The following is a 21,946-nucleotide window of genomic DNA, read 5'->3' on the forward strand; positions in this document are numbered from 1 at the left end:
ACCTCTTGTATCCCACACAAGGAACCCGGGTCTAATGAACCACTGGTTATAAAATTCATAAACTTGCGTTCAAGTCGGTGCAAGTTGCTGTCACAAGTTGTGCTATGGATAAGCAACTGCAGCACAATGAACCTCAGCCAAGCTTCTGTGACAACATGCTTAATGGGATTAGGATGAAATGGAGGAAAGATGTAATAATTATAAAGGTATTGAGTGATACAAAGCTTGATGTAAACATTTTACTGAAGTGCAGTTAGTCTTAGCAGGGCATTCAGCAGTAGGCTTGTTATGCTTCAGACATTCTGCACAATGTTTCTTTATTCTGCTGTTCTTGAGGGAAAATATTTCAGTCCTCCGAATAACAATGAGTACATATTGTGTTACGAACACCTTGTTAAGACTGAGGAAAAATATCCAACATATATTATGTCTCACAGATAGTGTAAGAGACAAATAGCAGCAGCCTTACCAGTAAGTTCCAAATACAAATATTTTAAAAAATAAGTCTCTCTCCAAGTGTAACTGTATATTAACCATTGCTGGCATTGGTTGTGTGACAGCCACAAATCCATCTATTGAAGCCGTGAATGAGCTCTAATTGTGTCTTTTAATTTGCTTTACAATATGACTGCTTTGATAGCATTTTTTATGTGGTCAAACTATTCCTTTTGTAATTTGGCTTTTGTGTGTGTTAAGTGTTTCAATCAGGTATATGAGAATTCAACACAGTGGAAATTCGAAAACCCGAAGAAACACACATCCACCAAAGTTTACTTCTTTTACGCTTCATTTGGATTTATGTTTGTTTTCTAAGTGATGCATTTAATTGTGACTGTTGTGGCTTCAAAAGGAATAGAGCTATTGAGCTCAAGGGGCAAACCTCTGCGGTAGAAGCAGATCGCTGCGCCAGCTAGATCTGGCAAGGCAAGGGAAGTCAGTTGCAACAACCCCTGTGGGATTTGCACTAGACCCTAGGCTAGTAAAGCAGTATTGAAACCAACCTCTGTAATATACCAGCCCATTAATTAGCCATCCAGAGCATTCTGATTCTTGGCCACACTTTCTGAGTTTAGGAGCTCTTGCTGCTTTCTCAGTGTGTTTCATTTCATCTGCATTTCAGTGTAATATGTACAGTAGACTTTTTATTTCAGTGCTCACTTTTGGGTAAGGCAGGAAAATGCAGAGACAGCAAGAAGTCCTGACTTACTAACATGGGGACCCCCCAGTCCATATACTAAATTTTGAAATATATTTTCATTTAAAAAAGGGGGGGATGAACCCTAAAGGTAAAATTACAAAGCACAGGTCTCTCTCCTGAAGTGGTAACCTGCCTACCCCATGCCAAAGAGTTGAGCATGTCTCTTACTTAATCTTATACGGTTTAATGAGCAAACCCTGATAAATGTTGCTGTCCTGAAATATTGGTTGTTAACAGGTATTTATAATGGGGCTGTGGAACCTATTACAAACACTGTTTGTGAAACAGAATATCCTGTGAATGCAAATACCTGGCACCCAAAGGTAGCGTTGGGAAAAGAGGCACAGCTTAAACATTATCATCAGACATTTATTCCTCTGAGCCATGTGTGTTTCACTTTTTAAACCCATTGCTAACACAGGGCTGGAGAAAGTAGCTTGACCCCTTGAGGCAACCAGCCAGTATCCTTTTGGTATTCATTCCACTTTCTGTTGGCACTGGATAGGGAAAGATAAGGCTGTTTTCTCTGGGGTCACATGAACTTTTTAGACCATTTTAGAATTTCTATCTTGACTGATTTCCAAGAGATCTGATTTTAACTTCCTGGGGAGCAGTAATCCATATGTCAGTCGTTGCCCAGGGACTCACCATTTTCCCCCTACAGTAAACCTTGGTTGAAGCCCTGGTGTGTAGCCACCAACCTGTTAGATTGGCGTAGGGTGCCCCTTGGAATCCATTGCTACCATTTTTTAGCTAGGAAAATGAATCACATTTGAACACAAAAGTCTCAGGGACTTACAGGTGAGGGGAGAACAAGAACAGCCCCAGGGTTTTGCGTATTGCAACATTATCAGGATGATCTCCAAGAGCTCAGATTTTATTGGCAGGTCAGTCTGTTTGAATGTCTCATTTGAATGTGCCTCATTCTTAAAAATCTGATATTTTCAACTACATAGCAGCAAATTTTAGGAGGAGACTCGGAAACAGACCTACTGGATTCAGAAATAGAAAGATCAGTACAGTTTATACAGCATCCTCCTTCACCTTGTAGTAGAAGATACATCTTACTATTCAGCAACTGCTTGCATAGCTCTGTATTTCTGTACTCTGTGTACCCAGCACTGTATTAATAGGCAGCTTTTCTTTTAGTTGCCCCAGCTCTGTGATGATGAAAGGGAATATATGGAGCCATTATATTTTTTGCAGTTGAGAGGGCTTTTCCCCCTCCATTAATGTTTATGCTGACATTTGGATCTTGTCTTCTACTGATGATGTGAAATTGGACTTTGTGAGACCAATCTATCATTTTATTTATTTAAACAAATGTGATTTTTCTCTATGTACACAGAATGTACTGGGCTGAGAAAGAACATATTATTTTATGATTATCGTAAGAAAATGGCATAGGCTGACAAGATACAAGTAAATTCCTGCAGAAGATATGACTGGACTGATAAGCTGCTTGAGATATGTGCCTTAGAGGATATGCAAATAAACATAACTAAAATACAATACCCTTAAATAACATCACCTGGTTATAATTGCAGCAGCATGTGTTTTACAACATTATCATGAAGTGGCTCATTATCCACGCTTGATTTAGGGCTTTGCAAACGGTGGAAAGAGCCTAGAGCTGAAGTGAGTTCTGCTGTTAATATGTGAGTGAGAAACTCTTCTCCTAATAAAGGACATAAATGAATTCTTGTCACCATTAGAAAGAACTAAAACCCCCTTGAGTACCAGGCAAAGCGCGTGGGTTATTTAAACAAGGGAGTGATGAGCTACAGGGTTCCCTAAAATGGCAGCAACCCTCCTCTGTGCTTCTGTTTTCTACACCGTCCCTTCCCTGAGAGCCTCTTATTTTTTTCTTTCCCCGACCCCAGGTTCATCTGAGATGATATAAAAATAAACAATTATTTATTGCCAGTCTTCCAGACATTTCCCATTTTTGGTGCCCTTTATGAGACCATTTCTCCTCCAACCCTTCTGCTAAAATGTAGGTATAAAGGGTACTTCTGTTCCTAGGCACCCAGGCCCAACAGCTTCTGGGAGCCATAACAAAAGTAACCCGTAGGATTAAATTGTGCCATTTAACAATGTTCCAGTTTGTTACACCATCCCTTTGGGGGAATAAGCTGCACAACCCTATGTGACAAAAAGAAGGGGGGGGTCATGCCCTACCTTCTTCCCACACCCTCTGTAGGGGGGTGCCTGGAGGGAACAATCCTTGCTCTTTCCAACTGCAGGCATGGAGATTGTCCCTGGCCTTCATGCACTGCCTGCAATAGTGGGCAAGGCTGTAGGGAGGGGGACAGCTACAATTGGAAACGCGCCTGAGTGAACTTCAGAGGAGTCAAGTCAGAGGGGCAGAAATCAACAAAATTTACAAACAGAAGAAATCCTGAGCCTAGCCTAGGGTTGCCAACTGTCTAATCCAGGGGTCGGCAACCTTTCAGCAGTGGTGTGCCGAGTCTTCATGTATACACTCTAATTTGAGGCTTCACGTGCCAGTAATACATGTTAACATTTTTTAGAAGGTCTCTCTCTATAAGTCTATACTATATAACCAAACTACTGTTATATGTAAAGTAAACAAGGTTTTCAAAATGTTTCAGAAGCTTTATTTAAAATTAAATTAAAATGCAGATCTTATCAGTTTAGTTTGATCCCTGCCCTTGCTTTTCCTTGCTGAGTTTTCCAATGTCTGGCACGTATTTGGATACTTTAAGCTGCACACAGGCTTCTGAGTGATCAGTTGTTAACCAGCTGGCAAGGGGCCAGCAGCTGGAACCCCAGAGCAGTGATTGAGCGGCTCAGCCCGCCCTCGCTCTGGGGTTCCGGCCGCAGGCTCCTGCCAGCCGGGGTCTCAGCCCGCCGCCAGCCTGGGGTTCCTTCACCCAGGCTAGCAGCGGGTGCTGAGTGGGACTGGTGGCAGGACCCCGGCTGGCAAGGGGCCAGCAGTGGGAACCCCAGAGCGGGGGCGGGCTGAGTGGCTCAGCCCGCCGCTGTGTGCCATCAAAAATCGGCTTGCGTGCCACCTTTGGCGCGCATGCCGTAGGTTGCCGACCCCTGGTCTAAACACATAAACCCAAATATCCTTTCCCTGCCCTGCCCTGCCCCTCCTCCGGGACCCTGCCACGCTCCATCCCCCCTCCCTCCGTCACTCACTCTCCCCCACCCTCACTCACTTTTACTGGGCTGTGGCAGAGTGTTGGGGTGTAGGAGGGAGTGTGGGCTCCGGGAGGGGGCTCAGGGCTGGGGTAGAGGATTGGGGAGGGGAGAGGATGAGAAGTGCAGGCTCTGGGAAGGAGTTTGAGTGCAGGAGGGGGCTCAGGGCTGTGTCAGGGGGTTGGTGTGCAGGAGGGGGTTTGAGGTGCTGGCTGTGGGAGGGGGCTCAGGCTGGGGCAGAGGGTCGGGGTGTTGGCTCGGCTAGGCTGCGCTTACCTCAGGGCAGGGAGCCTTCCTTAGCCCTGCTGCACTGTCGGACTTTTAGTGGTTTGGCTTCAGTAGCCTCCAGGAAATAGAGCCCAGTTCCGGGAGACTTCTGGCAAAACCAGGAGGGTTGGCAACTCTAGCCTAACCCCATGGGTGTTGTTGGGTGTCCTTTTGCGTCTGTAGGGGAGAGGAGAGCATTCAAGTGCAGCAGGCTCTTAGCAGAGAAGGCCTTCTCAGGATTCAGGGTTGCCAACTCTCACAATTTTATCATCTCTCACAATATTTGGTGCTTTTCTTAAAGCCACACCTGACTAGGCAAGGAGAGCAGCCTTCTCTCTCTCTCTCTCTCTCTCTCTCTTTTTTTTTAATGAAAGTCATTGTTGCAAAGAAAAGCCTGAAAACTTGAACCCTTGAGGTTCAAAAACCAGTCCAGAAGGCAGATTACACACACCCACACATGATTTTTTTTAGCAGACTCAGTGATTTCTGAATGGTTGGGGTTGGCAATACTGAGATTGTGACTTTTCCATTCTAAATCATTCTCAACTACTGCCTGGAGTAACAGACGATTCTTCAAGTATTTATGTCCTATATTGTTTGAGTTTAAACAGTGGCCTAAAATAACACTCTCTGCACTAAAGGCAACCAGTTCAGATAGCAGAATCATACTCCTGTTTTCTGCAGCAGATGCAATAAGTGTTGTGCCAAATAAAGCACATGACATTAAATCTAGCCTTAGAGGATTTGAAAGTATGGGTCACCATGACGACGTCTAAGAGCTAAAGAAAGCTTGCAACTTCTGAATATTTCAGAGACCGGGGGACTGGGAAAGCCACATTTGACAACTGCTGAAACTTGTATTTCCATGTTCAATGCGCAATTAAAAATTGATCTCCACTGCAATGCAAACCCAGGTAACTGGCTTGGTGAAGGTGGGAGGGATATGTCAATTGACACTAAGGCTATGGCTACACTTGCACTTCAAAGCGCTGCCGCGGCAGCGCTTTGAAACGCTAAGTGTAGTCAAAGCGCCGGCGCTGGGAGAGAGCTCTCCCAGCGCTGTCCGTACTCCACCTCCCTGTGGGGAATAACGTACAGCGCTGGGAGCCGCGCTCCCAGCGCTGGGGCTTTGACCACACTGGCGCTTTGCAGCGCCGCAATTTGCAGCGCTGGAGAGGGTGTGTTTTCACACCCTGCTGCAGTGCTGCAAATTTGCAAGTGTAGCCATGGCCTTAGTGATGCCAATTAAGAGGCAAATTCTTCCAGTTGTCTCCTCACCATGACAAGTTACCCTGTTATCTAGACTGAAATGCAGCAGGCCTGACCGAAAGAAATGTTTTAAGCACTGTACATTTTTCCCCTCTTGAAATTCCAGCAGAAATGAGTAGTAATACAGGGACGATGATTAATTTAAAATGTAATTTATTGTCAGTCAGCTAATTAAAAGGAAATATTTTAGTTGCTGACTATAGCTAGGCCCCTAAAATGTAACTAGCTCTTGGAATAATTCCAGGTGGTTTCATTTCTGTTTAAAATTGCAAATTATTTCTATCTTATGTCAGCTTTTGAAATAATGTTTTTGAAAGGTTATGCCTGCACTGAACTTTTACCTAGCATGCTTGAATAAAGAAAAGAGCTGCAATGCTGGATTTACAGGAAATCATGTGGGTGCCTGAATGTGGCTCCTGTCCACCCCCTCAATTTTTTCTTCCATTATTTAAATATAAGAAAATTCAAAGTCAGTTCAAGAGATTTATATTTTATCTAAAATCTGTAGCATATTTAGTCCCTACCTTCCAATACAATTTGCAGGGGTACAGGTTCATACATTATAAAATTTGCTTGCTTGACATAACAGAGAATGCTGCACCATTCCTTTCTATCTTGATAATTCTCTTGCCTCATTGGTCTGTCTGCAGGCATTGGAGAAAAGTTTTGAATCCTACATTGCTCTTACAGAAATATTTGCTTTATCAGTCTGAGAGATCACATTGAAGTATAGATGGTAAAACAGCTATCCACTATTTGTGGAAAACAAATCTTTTAGGCCTGGATATTCTGCAGGGTTACATGCATATTCATGCAAGGTTTTCATGCATATTCTGCAGTTTTGCAAAAACTGTGTAAATTTTCCAGTTTTGATATAAAAATTGAAAACCACCAACATTTTTAGGTACACAACTGACAGAACATTCAAGATTACCAAAATTGAAAGACTGTCCAAATTGTTGGTGATAAGAAACATCACTTGTAGAATTTTTACAATTCAAAAAGGCCTGCTGGAAAATCAATCAGTTTTTTTCTGTTTTGCCATTCTGGGATACGTGGTGCATGCATTCTAAACCAAGTAAGGTAAGTGAGAACTCTCAGGATTGACATCAGGAGAAATGGCCAACGGTTTTCTATTCTGATGTACGGAGATGTGCACCAGTCAACTATGTATGGTACATAATGTTTTTTATAGGCTTTGAAATAGTTCACTGCTATTGGCAGATTGCAATTAAGGAACCTGAGTGTTGCCATAACTGAACAGAATAATGGTCTGCCTACTTTGGTAACCTGCCTCCAGAAGTGGATTGTGCCTGAGGTTTATGGGGAAGGCAAAAACACTTCAGTGAGTGGGGAAATAGATCCATTCACAAAACCCATGATCATCAGCACTGAACTAACTTCCCAGCAGAGTGTAGAGCTTTGTATTACACTTGCCTATATATGTATTTGGAATTCCTTTTAAAATCACATTAAATTGATTCAATTTGCTGTAACAACAAATTCCACATATTTGTTACATGCTGCATAAAGTTTTATCACCTCTTGTATCCTGGAGAGTGGATGTTGAAGGCCAACCTGTCTGTTATCTAAACCCTTTAGCATTTCGCTCGTTTGTATCGAGTCGTTTCTCTCTTCCTCTCTGGAAGATAAATAGTCGAAGTGTGATGAGGCTTCAGAATTGCCTGGTAATTTGATGCATCTTCCATCTGGGATGACTGTTGAGATGCTTTTTGAACATACCAATACACAAGTTGCACTAAGGGCCCTTTTATTAACTCAGTAACTCATCTTCTGAAAATTTAAGACATTTCAAGTTGGATACCCAAAATCACTCTTCACTTTTGAAAATCTTAGCCACGTTTCTAACAGTATTACAGCCTGACACTATTCACTGAGTGATATGAATGGTTTTCATTTGGAAATATGGCAAGTCATGCCATATGACATTGTGCTGTATAAACCCATCAGCTCCCGCATGCTGATCAAGGCTGAGCTACATCATTTTTTGAACTGGTGAATCTCTGAGGAACCCCCATATACTGTAGAACGTGATTTTGCTGACTTAGAAGGTGGCATTCCTCATTTAGAGTAATGAGGCAATGGCCCAGTGTGACGATGGGTAGAACTGATCAAAATTTTTTATTCAAAACTTTTTCAGATGAGAAACTGGCTTTTTCGGGGGGGGGGGGGTTCCTATGGGAGGAAAAAAATCCCCTTCCTTATACTCCTTTCCTTTCCTTTTCTTTCCCTTTACAATGGCAAAATGAAAAAAGGAGGAAAACAATTGGGGAAAAACCTAACAATTGTGGGATTTACAATTTTTATATCAAAATTGGAAAAACTACTTTGAAAAACTATCCTGAAAAGGAAATTTTCCCAGTGAAACAGCCTTACAACTTTTTGATCAGCTCAGGTGTTGGGACATTATGCTGCTGGAGATGGTGTCTTTGGGATGAGAAGTAAAATCAAGATTCCAACCACTTGTGGTTATTAAAAAAAATTTCCACACAAAAGTTAGGGTTGTTAGTCCCTGTGTCTTAGCCAAATTCCAATATGAGTAATTCTATACTGCCTGCCTAAAGTCATTGTTACTTTGTTCTGTACCTCCTGTCCTAAAATTCTGTGTAGTGTTCTGCATACTGCTGAGTAATTGCGCTGTTTTCACAGTAAGTGGTGGATGAAATGATTTTTTATATATGTTTGTACATGTCTTGGGAGTCCTTTGGGATCACTTTAATAAATCTGTAAGCTACCAGAGTGTAATATACAAAAACTGAGGCAGACACAGATGAAAAAGTGCTATATTGTATAAATGTATTATTTATATGCAAGTCTCTGTGCTTTCTGGTTCTATATATTTGCCTTTGTTTTTTTTTTAAACCAATGAAAGTTTATAGTCTATGAATCTCACAGTTCCCCTCAATGGACTTTGTGAGCACTCGACCAATTTCAGCAGCTCACAGAGAAATGTATTTAAACTCTTCTGCAAACATGGTTCGAGAGAGCAGCTTTCAGGTTTGAAAATAAGTAGCTGCCAAGTGGCTAAGGGTCAAATTATTTACTTAGATGCATTCATATTGCTCCTGTTCCAGTCCATAGATGCTTTCACGTGTCCCAAAAGGTAGCATGTTTCCCATGTGCCCACCTCCCAATCCCCTCTGCATTACAAATACCAAATTATAAAGTTAGAAGTCTCTCTGCCCCTCCACTTTTGCAGCCCCCCTCACGCCAACTGCTCATGCCCCCCAAGAGCTATGATGGGAGCCAGGAATCACCAACTTTGATCTGGGCTTCTTGCCCCCTCTGCTAGAGAGCAGGGAGGGGGTCTGATGTAGGAACTGCTACAGCAGCTCTAAGCTACCCATGAGTTCCTCTGCACAGAGGGAATCTTCAAATGGCTGGTTAAGCCAGAATTAGGGTTGCTTTGCATCACAGGATTCCAGCAATACTGCTGTAAGAGACTGATTGGTGGGTCTCTCTTATATATATAATTTTAACTTTTAATTACTTTTTTTGTAGGAATAAAACATTACATAGAATTAAAGCAGGTAAAAAATAGTCACCTCAAAAATATAACATTCCAATACTATATGCAGAACAGTCAAGCCATTCAAAAGTTGATGTACAATTCTCATATAGAGATAATTGGTTTAAAGTTTTATGGTGTTTATAAATAACACATGTTGAAGACATATTTATAGAGCGGTGTGTTGCTATCTTCATATATATATATTTTTTTCTTTAGTATAAGGGACAATAATTGACTATATACTGGATCAGCATGAACTCACTGTGCTCTCAACATAAGAAGAAACTTACATGGAATCGAGAACATTCTAAGTATTGTATTTCCATTTCATCTTTCAGATTTCTAACTTATTCGTACCTCCTGGCCTTCAATTCCTGGCTTCTGCTAGCACCAATTACTCTGTGCTATGACTGGCAGGTTGGGAGTATTCCTTTAATTGAGTCGATATGGGATGTGAGGAATTTAGCTACAGTTCTCCTGGTGGTGGTTATGATATTACTCAGCTTACATTGCATAACAGCATTCAAGGTAATTTTAAAAAAGTACACTACAATCTTATCGTTTATATGCTATTTTTGTTACCTAATCTTTGAGGAAATGACCAATAAAAACAATTGAGGGTTTGTTTGTTTTTTTTCAAACAGAATAGACAGTAAGAGGAAAAATTCTTCCCTATAACTCTCACAGGTAAATCCAAAAGGCTAAATTCTGCCATCAGATGTATGCATGCTGCTCCCATTCATTTGGTCTGAAACCAGAATTTAGCCAAAAGTGCTGTATTAAATTACTATTAATGACCAAAAGCCCATTGAAGTCAATTGAAAAGCTCTCCTTGATTTCTATGAGCTTTGGATCATGATCTAAGGGCCCAATTCAATTACCATTAGTCAATGGGATCTTTGCCATTGGCTTCGTCAGTCACTAGCTTTTGAGGGTTAAGTTTATGTTTTTATCTATTCCTCTAAACCAACTAAAACATATATATGAGACGCAATAAGAGGAACAAATTTGAGTGTAATAAGTTGAAAATGATCTGGGAATCATTATTTAGCATAAATGACATGTTGTTTAGGGCTAGTCTACACTTACCTGCTGGGTCGACGCGGTGAGTTCGACTTCTCGGAGTTCGAACTATCGCGTCTAATCTGGACGCAATAGTTCGAACTCCCCGTGCGCTCCGGTCGACTCCGGTACTCCACCACTGCAAACGGCGGTGGCGGAGTCGACCTTGGAGCCGCGGACTTCGATCCCGCGGCGTCTGGACGGGTGAGTAGTTCGAACTAGGGTACTTCGAGTTCAGCTACGCTATTCACGTAGCTGAACTTGCATACCCTAGTTCGACCCCCGCCCTTAGTGTAGACCTGCCCTTAGATACAAGTTGGTCCAATAAAAGATGTTATCTCACCACTGTCTCTCTAATATCCTGGGACAACATGACCACAACCATACTGTGGACAATGTTATTTAAATCCACTTTCAGAGATCAGTATTGGAGATGCACGTTACTTGCACTGCAAATGTGTAAATGAGATTATACTGGATTTGTGTGGGACAGAGATGAAATAAATGTCTAAAATAAGAGGCATCCCTAGTAATAAGGGGTAGTTACAACCAGTGAAGTCATATCTTGTGATTAAAAGTGAGAAGAAATAATTACCGAGTGGTTTGTTGATCATTTTTAAAAGAGTTCCTTCCTTAAGGATAACTAAGCCAAAAAAACATTATATGGTAACAGACAGCTCTTGAATTATGCTAAAAAGTGCAGGTCCTGCTCATACTGCCTGAATGCCCAGAGTTATGTATGTGCTCTTGATAGGAGGATAAAAATGACAAAGACTTTTGGACTGTTGAGTCCTTAATTTGGATTCTTTAAAATGTCAATTGATGCCATATGGAAAACATGAGAAATCAGTCTATTTAGCGATGCTGTAGTTCTGCCTACAGGTCATATGTCTTGTGTATTTTTTATTGTTAGATACTTTGATGTAAAATCAGAATCTTTGGAGAGGATTTTCAAAAGGGCTTTGCTTTGATCTAACTCTGCTCCAATTGAAAGCAATAATAAAATTTCCCATTTGCTCAACACTGAGCACTTCTGAAATCCCACCCTTTATTCCTTGAGGTTTCACTAGCTTCTTATCTTTTACCAGTTGTCAAAATTAGGGTTGTGCGCAATGCAGGGATTTAATTTTCCAGGATTTGCTTGTTTGCTACTTTGAGCCTTGTGTAGTTGGTCCCCCCCCCCAGTTTTTGCTTGGAGTTCCTGGTTCAAATGAACAACAAAACACAAAGTAAAATGCATCTCAAACTATCTGGTTTCATGTCCAACCCCTGTTAAACCATAAATGTCAGAGGTTTGACATGGAACAAGGTTTACCAGCCTTATAGCAAACCTGCTCTGAACTTGGCGTTAGTAATGAATCCTGGATTAAGGGGCGCCACATGGGAATTTGTTTTATTGTGAATGCTTCACACAGTTCTAGTCAGACTTAGAGAGGGCTGAAATATTCTGAATTTCAGTAAGAAAAAAAGGATTTTTTGATAAACAATTTTCCCATTTTTTTTAAGTGGCTTTTGCAGTAATTTGCATCATTACATGCTGTGGAGAGGATTATGATGTCCTAAGCAGTAAGAGTTAGGGTGGGGAACAAACAATAAGAGTAGATGAATTTTGTAGAAACTAATTATCCTGTTTTCATTTGTATGTTACTATTTATAAAGGCAAAGGGGGGGGAAAGGAGTACAGAGAGCATGACTTGCAGGTGCAATTCTTTAAAAAATCGCATTTCTAAATGAGAAATCAGTGACATTTTAAGATGACACTACTCACTTGTAAAGGCAAAGACCATCGTTCTACCAGACAAATGGCAGGCTGTCCTGGCTAGTTTACTTATGCTATTTAGAATGAGGCATATCAAGTTATTTCACATTGAATCAAATCTTGAGTTCCATGAATTCACATTTTAATTTTCTGTTGCTCTTTCTCCTCTTCCCATAACACAGTATAACCTGGAAGTGATAATTTACAATTTTGCTAAGGAATGAGTTTAACGTTAATAAGGCAAGGATTATATATATGCTCTATTAATCTCTAGAAAGACAAGGTGGGCGAGGTAATATGTTTTATTAGATCAACTTCTGTTGGTGAAAAATACAAGCTTTCAAGCTTACACAGAGCTCTTCTTCAGGTCTCTGTGTAAGCTCAAAAGCTTGTCTTTTTCACCAACAGAAATTGGCCCAATAAAAGATAGTACCTCACCCACCTTGTCTCTCTAATATCTTGGGACCAACACGGCTACAACAATGCTGCAAGCTGCTATTCTGTATCACATGTGCAAACACACATATATACACTCTGGTTGCCAGTAGCATTTTCTGTTCTGTGGTACTAAGAATAGAAAATCCTGTGTGCAAATGACTGTGGCAAAATCAAAGATATCAGCACAGTAAATGTTGAATTGTTTTCCGTGGTGGTGGTGGGGTGTGTATGTAGGGATGTGTGCTCATGTGGCATGTACACACAGAGAATTATAGAATATATTACATGGACTGTAATTACAGAATGTGTGTGTTGGATTGATGGCTTTGTTGCCACTACATTTTAAACAGGACTAATTTGTTGTTGATGCTTGTGATTAGGGTAATCACACTGTTGGAATATATGTGCACTGCTGATAAAGGACATCCAAGCCATGATGGTTGATTGTTCCATTTAATTTTATGAATGCTCTATATTTATACCCCAGAAAGAGCATAGACTGATAGCTCTGAGGTTTCTTCTCACTAGTTTTGCATATGCCAAGCTTGGAACAGGGCCACTTCATTTCATTGGAGAGAGTTTTACCCTGAAAACTGCACGAATTGGAAAGGCAGCTGTCCGGTTTTTGATTGTTTAGTAGAATGAGTGTCACTGCTTCTTTCTCTTTCCCTTTGCTCCTGTTGGTTTCAACTTTGCTACTCTTTTTGCATAGCAAGGAAATGCATCAGTAAACTCTATTTCCTAATAACCTGTTTAGTAGCCTTGATTAAATGGGTTCACAGAAGGTCTCCTGTTTTCTGCACACCTGTAACCTACTGGTGACTCCGTTACACATTAACCATAGTTCCTCCTTCTGGAAAGCATGCTGTTTAGGCCTCCAAGGACAGAAAGAACTGCACCACCACCTGAGTAAGACTTGCCATTCCGTCTATACCCTTTATATCTGCAGGCTCATTTTTCAGCTGCCACAATCTGTCCCGTTACACTCAGCTGCCAATGACTGTAGTAAATAATGCCTGATGGGATTTAATAGGCTTGTCTCCTGTAGTACTTCTAGATTCCCCTGTACTGCAAATGAAGAAAGACTCAGCTACAATCGCAGGCTAAGGTTTTCAATAGTGACTAGTGATTTGAGGTACATCTGTTTGGGGATGCCCAGTCTGAGACTGCTTAATGAGACCTAGTTTTCAGAAGGGAGGTGGTTAACTTTTTCTGAAAATCTGGCTCTTTTCGGGTATCTCAAACTGGACACTCCAAATTGCTAGTTACTATTGAAAATCTTGGCCCCAAATTCCAGTCCCCAATGTGGAAGTGTCCTGTGTGGCTGTTAGAGGGAAGAACTTTCCATAAACAACCAGATTAATTAAAAAAGGTATTGAAACTGATTGAGGTCTGTGTGTATGGGAAGGGGAGGAGAGGCAGAGGGGAAGGGTAGAGAGACAGAAACCCTATTGTTAACTCCTACATTTTATATAAAACTTAATGAAAAGAGACAGGAGCAGGAATAGAACACGGTAAACCCAACCTTAGCGACAAAGAAAGGAGCTGCTATATTTTCTAGATTTGGGGCTAGGTGAATTACAAGAGAGTCACTGAAAGTAATTATCCAGTTTTAAATTCTGGCTACCAACTAAATCAGTCAAAGCATCTACTGTCCCTCTGATGCTAGAAATTGTCAGTAGCAAAAGCAACTACTTACAGTTCCTGGTTTTCCATGCAGAAGGGAACTGTACCTGCTGAGACAGTGGGGAGAAAGGATGCCTGGCATACTGTCAGGATGACAACTTTTTCATTGGTGTATCACAATGATTCAGGGAGCATGAAAGGAATACCCTTTAAATGGTTGATCTGCCACTCTCCTTGGCATTTTTAGGCCATTGCTTTATCAGTAGTATGATTAAATTGCAACTTGTCCTCTACTTCTAGCTGTAAAATTTGCAGAGCATACAATGGGTCAGATTCCATGCTCCCTATGCAAGCAAAACTCTTTGTGTGCATAGCCTGAATAAAGTTTAGGATTGGGCCTATGTTGCTATGGGGGAAGAACTGGGTAGGGGTGTCATTCACAAAATGAATGTGGACAGCAGAATCACAAAACTGAGGATACCATACCTGAAAGAGTTGGAGGTCATTTTAGGGTGAATTTAATGTGCCTTGTCACTGACTTTATTCCCTCTGCCTTACCACTGAATTCTCCTTGGCCTTTGTACTCATGACCAACATTGCTAAAGCACCTTATGGCAGTTTCTGCTGCAAACAAGCATAAAGTGTTATAAATATTAGCTAAAGAGTAAACCCCCTTTTTTTGTGCCTGGCTGAGGAGGAGGCATAAACATCTCTCATGGTCTATGTGTTGCTTTTAGAGTATTTGAAGTGCTGCTATATGTAATATAGCTACATATGACGCAGGAGGGTTTGATGCTTTTCAGATTATAAGTACTATATGCAATTAAGGCAAAGTATTATTATCAAACCATTTTATTATATATAGTTGTGCAGTGGCTTTTACTTCATATTTAATCTTAAAATAGAGCTGGTTCTCACATTTCTGTATGTATGTTCCTTAGTTATGGCAAGATACTTAATACAGAATTATTTATTTCTTCCAGTAAATTGCATGATATTGCTCTTTACATGGTGGTTTATAGGTAGGGAGAAAAGCCAGGGAGATTCCTTAGTCATCCCACAAACTATGAATTCTCTGGCTCTAAATGTTTAATAACTTCATATTTTATATATATATTTTCTGTGGTTTTCACCAGTACTTGTTGAGTATATTCTGTTGTGCTATTTATCTTAGTCTACAGGTTTTGAGGCTTTTGCATGGTTTCCCATGCTTGGCATCTCATTAGTAAATCACTGTCTGCGGACCTTTCTCAGAGCAATTACCTTTTAAAATATCCTCTAATGCTAACAGCACAGTCTTTGAAAGTATGTCTAGCAAAATTCTTCTGCCTCAACCCTCCAGAACAATGCTTTTGTCCCCAAGTGCTTCAAAGACACTGCAAGGTGAATAAGGCTATTTATCGACTGCATATATCTGACTAGCTGGAAACCACAGTCATTTTCATAAAAGGTCCATTTAAAATAAATCCTGCTTTCACTTTCCTGAGGGCCCCCATGAATTCCTAACACCAAGTTAAGGTCAGTACTGATGTTCTTAATGTTTAGCAGTGAGGTTTTCTATGCCTCATCTGTTGTTAACGTTTGCTTCAGGGAGGGAGCAATAAGCCATAAAGACCCTGCTTAGCTAAAAATGAAGGAAAGGGAAGAAAAAAAGCACTTGGAGGAACTCTGCATGTCTTGCTGGCTGACTTCTAGGAGTATGGAAAAGCTGCAGGTTGATCAGCTAAGTATCCTTGCTGTTGATGGAAAATACCACAGAACCCTTCCTGAGGTTATAGGTATGTCAACCAGAAAATGCAAGCAAAAGAAGAAAATGACTGTAATCTCTCTGTATGCAGCTGCCAAACTTGTAAAAATACTTACTGTCCGTGTTCTTTTATGCATGGTGGTAGTTTTAGTTGAAAGGAAAAACAGGCTTGACATGTGCTACGTAAATATAGCCCAAATTAATTTTCATACATATGAGCATACTCAGCATGTCACAGCACAGAATCCTTAGTTCCTGCAGGATTTTTTCAGGCACATAAATAGTTTTGGCATTTCCATCCTTTTTTGCACTGAAGAATTATGTTTTGGGGTCTCCTCTTTGTTTATTAACCGGAAGAAAAAAAATGTAGACTGTCAAGGCCCATTTAAAGTGACTGGAAAGACTACTCTTGACTTCTGTGGGCCTTGGATCAGGGCCTCAGACAGTGGATGAAATGAATAAAACAGATGGATTAATGATTAGGAAATGTCCAGGCTAATGGGATAATGTTTCCCGTTTTGAGTTGGTTTGCGATATACAGTAGGGTTTCAAGGTCTGTCTCATTATTTTTATTGGGATCCCCAATAAACCATTCCATCCTATATGAGAACAGTGTCCGTTCTCCAAACCAGATTACCTGTATACATATAACAAGCACTGTCTAGGCTAAGTTTTACCTTCCTTCTTTCTTCATGTACTATAGCAACTTGGGGTCTGAATTAAAAAATAAATTCATAAAGGTCAAAGTTTATTTTTTTTATTTATTTTTTTAAAATTCCTGGAGCCAAATTCTTTTGTATTTCCTTTCAGAATGCTCCAGGCTATTTAAAGGATGTACACCCTCTTGCATCCTGTTCAGAGAAGGCCATTAAGTGTGCAACTAGAGCAGTGGTCCCCAGCCTTTTTCATCTGGTGGGCGCCGGACGACGAGCCACCGAGGACCGTGGCTAGCGGACAAGCATCCACTGAAATGCTGCCGAAAAGTGGCAACGTCAAGAGGCGTCGCCGCTGAAATGTCACCGAAAATCAGTAGCATTTTGGTGGCGACGCCTCTTGATGTTGCCGCTTTTCGGCGGCATTTCGGCGGATCCTTATCCTCCTGCCAGTACGCAGGCGCAGATAGATACCCCAGCGGGCATCATGGCGCCCACGGGCACTACATTGGGGACCACTGAACTAGAGGATATAGGGGTTGAGGCAGATAAAATGAACCCATTGCTTCTGAGAGCCATTGGAAGACTTAATAATGAAGACTCAGATGTGATGGATTGCCCTGAGTTTGAACGTGCCTTATAGTTAGCTATAAGAAAACACATTTGGCTGTGTAAAAATGGAAGGGAAGCTGATAGATATAGCCTACTGGGGGGAAAAAAACAATATTAAAATAAAAAGAAATCTCAGTAAGTTAAATTTCTGCCTCTTTGTTGAGTCATTGAATTGTGAATGCGTTGCATACTGTTTTGTTCTATATTGAAGAGCCTGACTTTCAGAGGTGCTATGCATTCACGTCTTCCATTTGCTTCAGTAGCAGTTGTAGTTACTTAGCACTTCTGAAAATCCAGCCCTAGTTTCCATTATGGCGTATTAATTCCCTTTTCTTAAAGAAGAAAGTGAATCGCAATAGACTAGTTCCCAGTGGTTGTGATCAGTGCTGAAGATTTCCTGAGGGGCACTCCCTGGTCAAGTAGCCAATGACGCTTGATCGATTCCAGCCTTGTGTGTGTTCTTGATCTGCTGAAGAACAAGGAAGTAGTTTTTTGGTGCTGCTGAATGCTAGGAACAGGGACAGACACTTCTAGGCAGTTAAAGTTCACTGAATAGTGACTGTAAAAAGACAACTGTGTGGCTCCATACATATGGAGGTTCTGTGGTTCCTTGTCAGATTTGCCCACATCTAGTCAATAAAAATATTGATGTTTTTATCAGTACTTAGAAGGGAGATAGTCAGAGAGAGCCTAATTATTGAAGGAAGGTGTTGCTAGTGACTTGCTGAACCCAGGCCTGGTATTTAAGGGGCATTGTGCTCTTTGGATGGAAAGTAAAACAGAGTTCCTGACCGGAGATTAAAGAACTCGTGCTGCTTTCTGTAAACATAGGGCTGTTAGAACTTGGCTAGGACACCAAGCTTAACTTGGGTGACTACATTTTCACTGAAAATTATACTATTTTCTTTACTGTTGCGTATGGAAGGTGCAGTTAGACATTTGCAAATCTTGCCCCCTTGCAATATGCAAGCTGATGAAATGTTAAGGAGTGTCATGTTGACAGTGACTTGTCATAGGCCTGGTGAATAGTGAAGTTAAAAGATGGTTGAGAATTGTGATGAGCAACCGGTATTGTAAGCATATGTCAAGTTACCTTCTGAGTTTGTATATGGTTTAGAGGTCTAAACACATCCATGGGTGCCAAAAATAAACTGCAGAGTTGTAATCCTGTCCTGTCTTTGACAGATTCCTTTTGTGGTCACTTAACCTCTCTGTACCTCACTCTCCTCATAGATAGATTATTTACTTACCTCCTAGGATTGTAAGGGCTTTGAAGATGAATAGCATTTATTGCTACAATCATATGCATCCATCCTCCTAATGGTACTAACTTCTCTGTGCCTGAAGTCAAATGCTTGAAACATGGGCCATCTGAGACTCACTGACAGGGAATGATTCAGGTCTTTGTTACGAAGGCGCCCCTTAATCTATTGAGATAGTTCAAAAGGAGGAGAGATGGTTCTTGTCTTGTCCCTGTAATGGAGTGGAGAAAGAGACATCCATTTAATAGCCACAGGCAAATCTTGAGTTTCAAATAAGCAAACATGGGTAAGCAACTCAGGAAGTGTTCAAAGAAAGAAAGAAAGGAAAACCTCTTGCAATTGCCGCTCTCTTATTGCCAACTCTAGCTGTGCATGCCCAGAAAGGGGTTCTAAAGAGTTTTCTCAGTGAAGGGATGTGGACTTTCAAAGTGCAATATTTAGGACAGGAGCTCAAGCTCAGTTTAGAGAGACTCTACTTTTTTCCTCTGAGGTCTCGCTTTGAGAAGAGTATTGTGATTTAATAGCTCAGGAATCTGAGGATACAGAGTATGTCCTTCTGGAAGTTCAGTCTCAGGAGTAAACCTAGTAGTTTCAACCCCTCCCTCTTTTATTTTATTTTTTTTAAAGTTGCCCGACTAGTAATTTAATAAACTTATTTCTCTTTTCATATATTTTGGCCTCAGAATGAGTCAGAGAATTCTCTTCAATTGTGTTTAATATAGTGTGACTAATTCTTGTCCCGCTTATACGAAAAGAACTTAAATCTTTTGAATCTTTGATAAGAGAGTGAAACTTTGCAGATTTTTAAAATCCTTCTTTGTTGATTTTTGATTAAAGGAGACCAAACCTTCAAGTAGCAATAATAGGCAGACATATGAATAATAATAAAAAAATTATATTGGATAAATGATATTACTTTCATTCAAAGAAATCTGGCATGTTGTCAACATACCAGGGAGTTTTAAGGTTAATTCAAAGGTCTCTTCCATGCAAATAAAGTCATTTGGAGTGCCTATAAAGACCTCAGCATTATATTTCCAAAAGAATGAAATGTCTTTAACCAGGCAGAAAGAGCTGGCTCTTGTTAGAACGAAGTGATTGCTAATGTCCAGCCCAAAGTTTGCATTTTAAGAAAACAGGAAAAATAGAGAATCACATATCTGCCCTTTTCTGAAGCTTCAAATAGTGCTCTAGGGACGTGAGTGAAGCTGGGGGTTCTACCATGTTCTGCAGCCCAGCTTGTCCCTAAATTGGCCCATACTACAGAATAATAAAAATGGTGTGTTCTAAACAAACTGTCAGCCAAATAAATGGTATAAATATCTGAAGTATCCCACCTGAAAAATGTAACAAATGCCTTGTTCTTTTGCAATTAATTATGTTTTGGGGGCAATTTCTTAAGAACTGTTCTTGAAATAAGGTCTCTCTCTTCCCACTTTCTAAAGATTTGCAGTGTTGGTTTCTGAATCCTCTGACTCAGTTCTGTCTTCAGTTGTTGATTCACCAATAAATCTGGCAGCCTCTCCTGAGGAAGACAGGTTAACAGTTAGGCATACTAAATAAACTTGCTTGGAAAAGAGAGAGAGGCTGGAATTCTGGCCCTGTTGAAATCAATGAGAGTTTTCCAATTAACTTCATTAGGGCCAGGAATATCACCCATAGTACATAACCGCCTTTCAAGTTCTTTAGCTATTTATTGTGTTCCTTCTCTTTCTCTTTCCTCTTTCATTTTTTCTTTAAGCCTGTAAGGGAATTTTAGTGCTCATTAAAGTCATCTAAAGAAACCTAAATTCTCAGCTTTTAAATAGTGAGTTTGTTTTAAGATAGACCGAGTACTGCCAGGCAATTAGTCCTGTGCTTAGCCCACACAAAGCTAACGCATGTCAAATGACTTGCAGCCGCACCAACTATTCCAATATTTGGCAATCTGTATTCTAGACAGGACCATCACATCAAACTTTGGACCCTGATTCAGGATTTGAACCAAAATTTCCGAAAGTGAAAACCCCGTGCTGTAACCCATTAGACCACCTCGAGTCTACTCTGACTTATCCCTCTTATTTGTTTTTGTTGTTTTTTTAAATTAGTGCCATGCTGACAGGTAAAAATGTTCTTCGGTTCCTCTGCAGAAAAGTAGACTGATTCATTACTGCCTTTGGGGTGTTATTCTACAACGCTAGGGTAGAACAAGTGAGTAGAAGAGTTTAAAAGAGTTTTGACCCTAAGATTTGCCTTGTAAAGAGAGAGTTTGGATGGAGTCAAATAACATTGGCTCTAATACTTTCAGATCTAAAGGCTTTCAGGAACCAGCCTCTCAATGAACTCTTCAGCCTGAGCTGACTTCCTTAAAAAAGGCACTGTCAGCTGTCAAATAATGTTATTGATTTTAGAAGTAATTAGCATCATGATGTTTTCACAATCTTGATGCTAGTGTCACTGGGCTCTTTTGCACATGTGCTGTGACCCTCTGTGATGGTAAATGCTTGTTGTGCCACTCTTTTTGAACCCTGCCAGAGGGATTGAATGACCAAGGCTCCGTGGCATCTGGATAGTGCTGTGATACTTTATACAGAGAAGTGAGGAGATTAGATCCCCCACTTCAGCCTAACCGATTTATGTATCTTACCCTTTTCGGTTCAACATACGTTTGATTTATTTGTTTTCTTCTTCCTGTAGTTTGAATGGAATTTGATTGTTCTTGTAATTCCATGTCTTTACAATACATCTATTTGTTCATCAACTTTATGGACTGATCTCAGTCTGAGCTCTGTGAACAGTGTATCTTACTTTGCTGCTGTGGCTGCAAAGAAAATTCATAATGTTTTATTGTGGGCCCTATGCAAAGTTCTTGCAGGATGATGGTGGTGTCTGTTTAAGTGTATTAAAGAGAGGGCAAGATGAGTGTTTACTCTGTGTCTTATCTGTTCAATGAGAATAACAAGATTTCCCTTCCCTGCAATGAAGTTGTGAACCTTAATTCAATAGTTCTCGAACGTTTTTCATAATTGAAAAATCTTGATGGAGAGGTTCTCATGGACCACCTTCCATTCTGTGGACAACTGCACAGACCACTTCCCCTCCCATTTGTGATTGTACAACATCCTTGTGGCAACTGCTGCTGGTTGGCATTTTCCAATCAAAGTTTTATTGTTGATAAAAGGACTTTTTTCTAATATGAAAAATTTTACCAAAAAAGTGATTTTTTTTTTTTTAAAAGTAGTGATATCGTACTGCTTTCTCTTGCATCTGTGGCAAGGAAAAGTCTATAATTCAGACTCCTCATCTTCCTCTTGGTTACTTATTTAGACAGTGTTTATTTTTTCCCTCCTGCATTGCACAATGCATACTAGTCC

General features: G+C 40.5%; 1 protein-coding gene across 2 annotated transcripts in view; it reads left to right on the forward strand.

The window, feature by feature from the left end:
- Positions 1–21,946, forward strand: part of TMTC1 (transmembrane O-mannosyltransferase targeting cadherins 1) — a 196,382-nt gene that overhangs the window by 78,389 nt on the left and 96,047 nt on the right. For both annotated transcript variants that reach the window (XM_045002256.1, XM_045002255.1), the window contains one exon: positions 9,773–9,962. In XM_045002256.1, coding sequence (XP_044858191.1) covers positions 9,773–9,962 — 190 coding nt within the window. The remainder of the gene's footprint in view (positions 1–9,772; positions 9,963–21,946) is intronic.

This window comes from Mauremys mutica, chromosome 1 (assembly GCF_020497125.1).
Source record: "Mauremys mutica isolate MM-2020 ecotype Southern chromosome 1, ASM2049712v1, whole genome shotgun sequence".
NCBI classification, from domain to species: Eukaryota; Metazoa; Chordata; order Testudines; family Geoemydidae; genus Mauremys; species Mauremys mutica.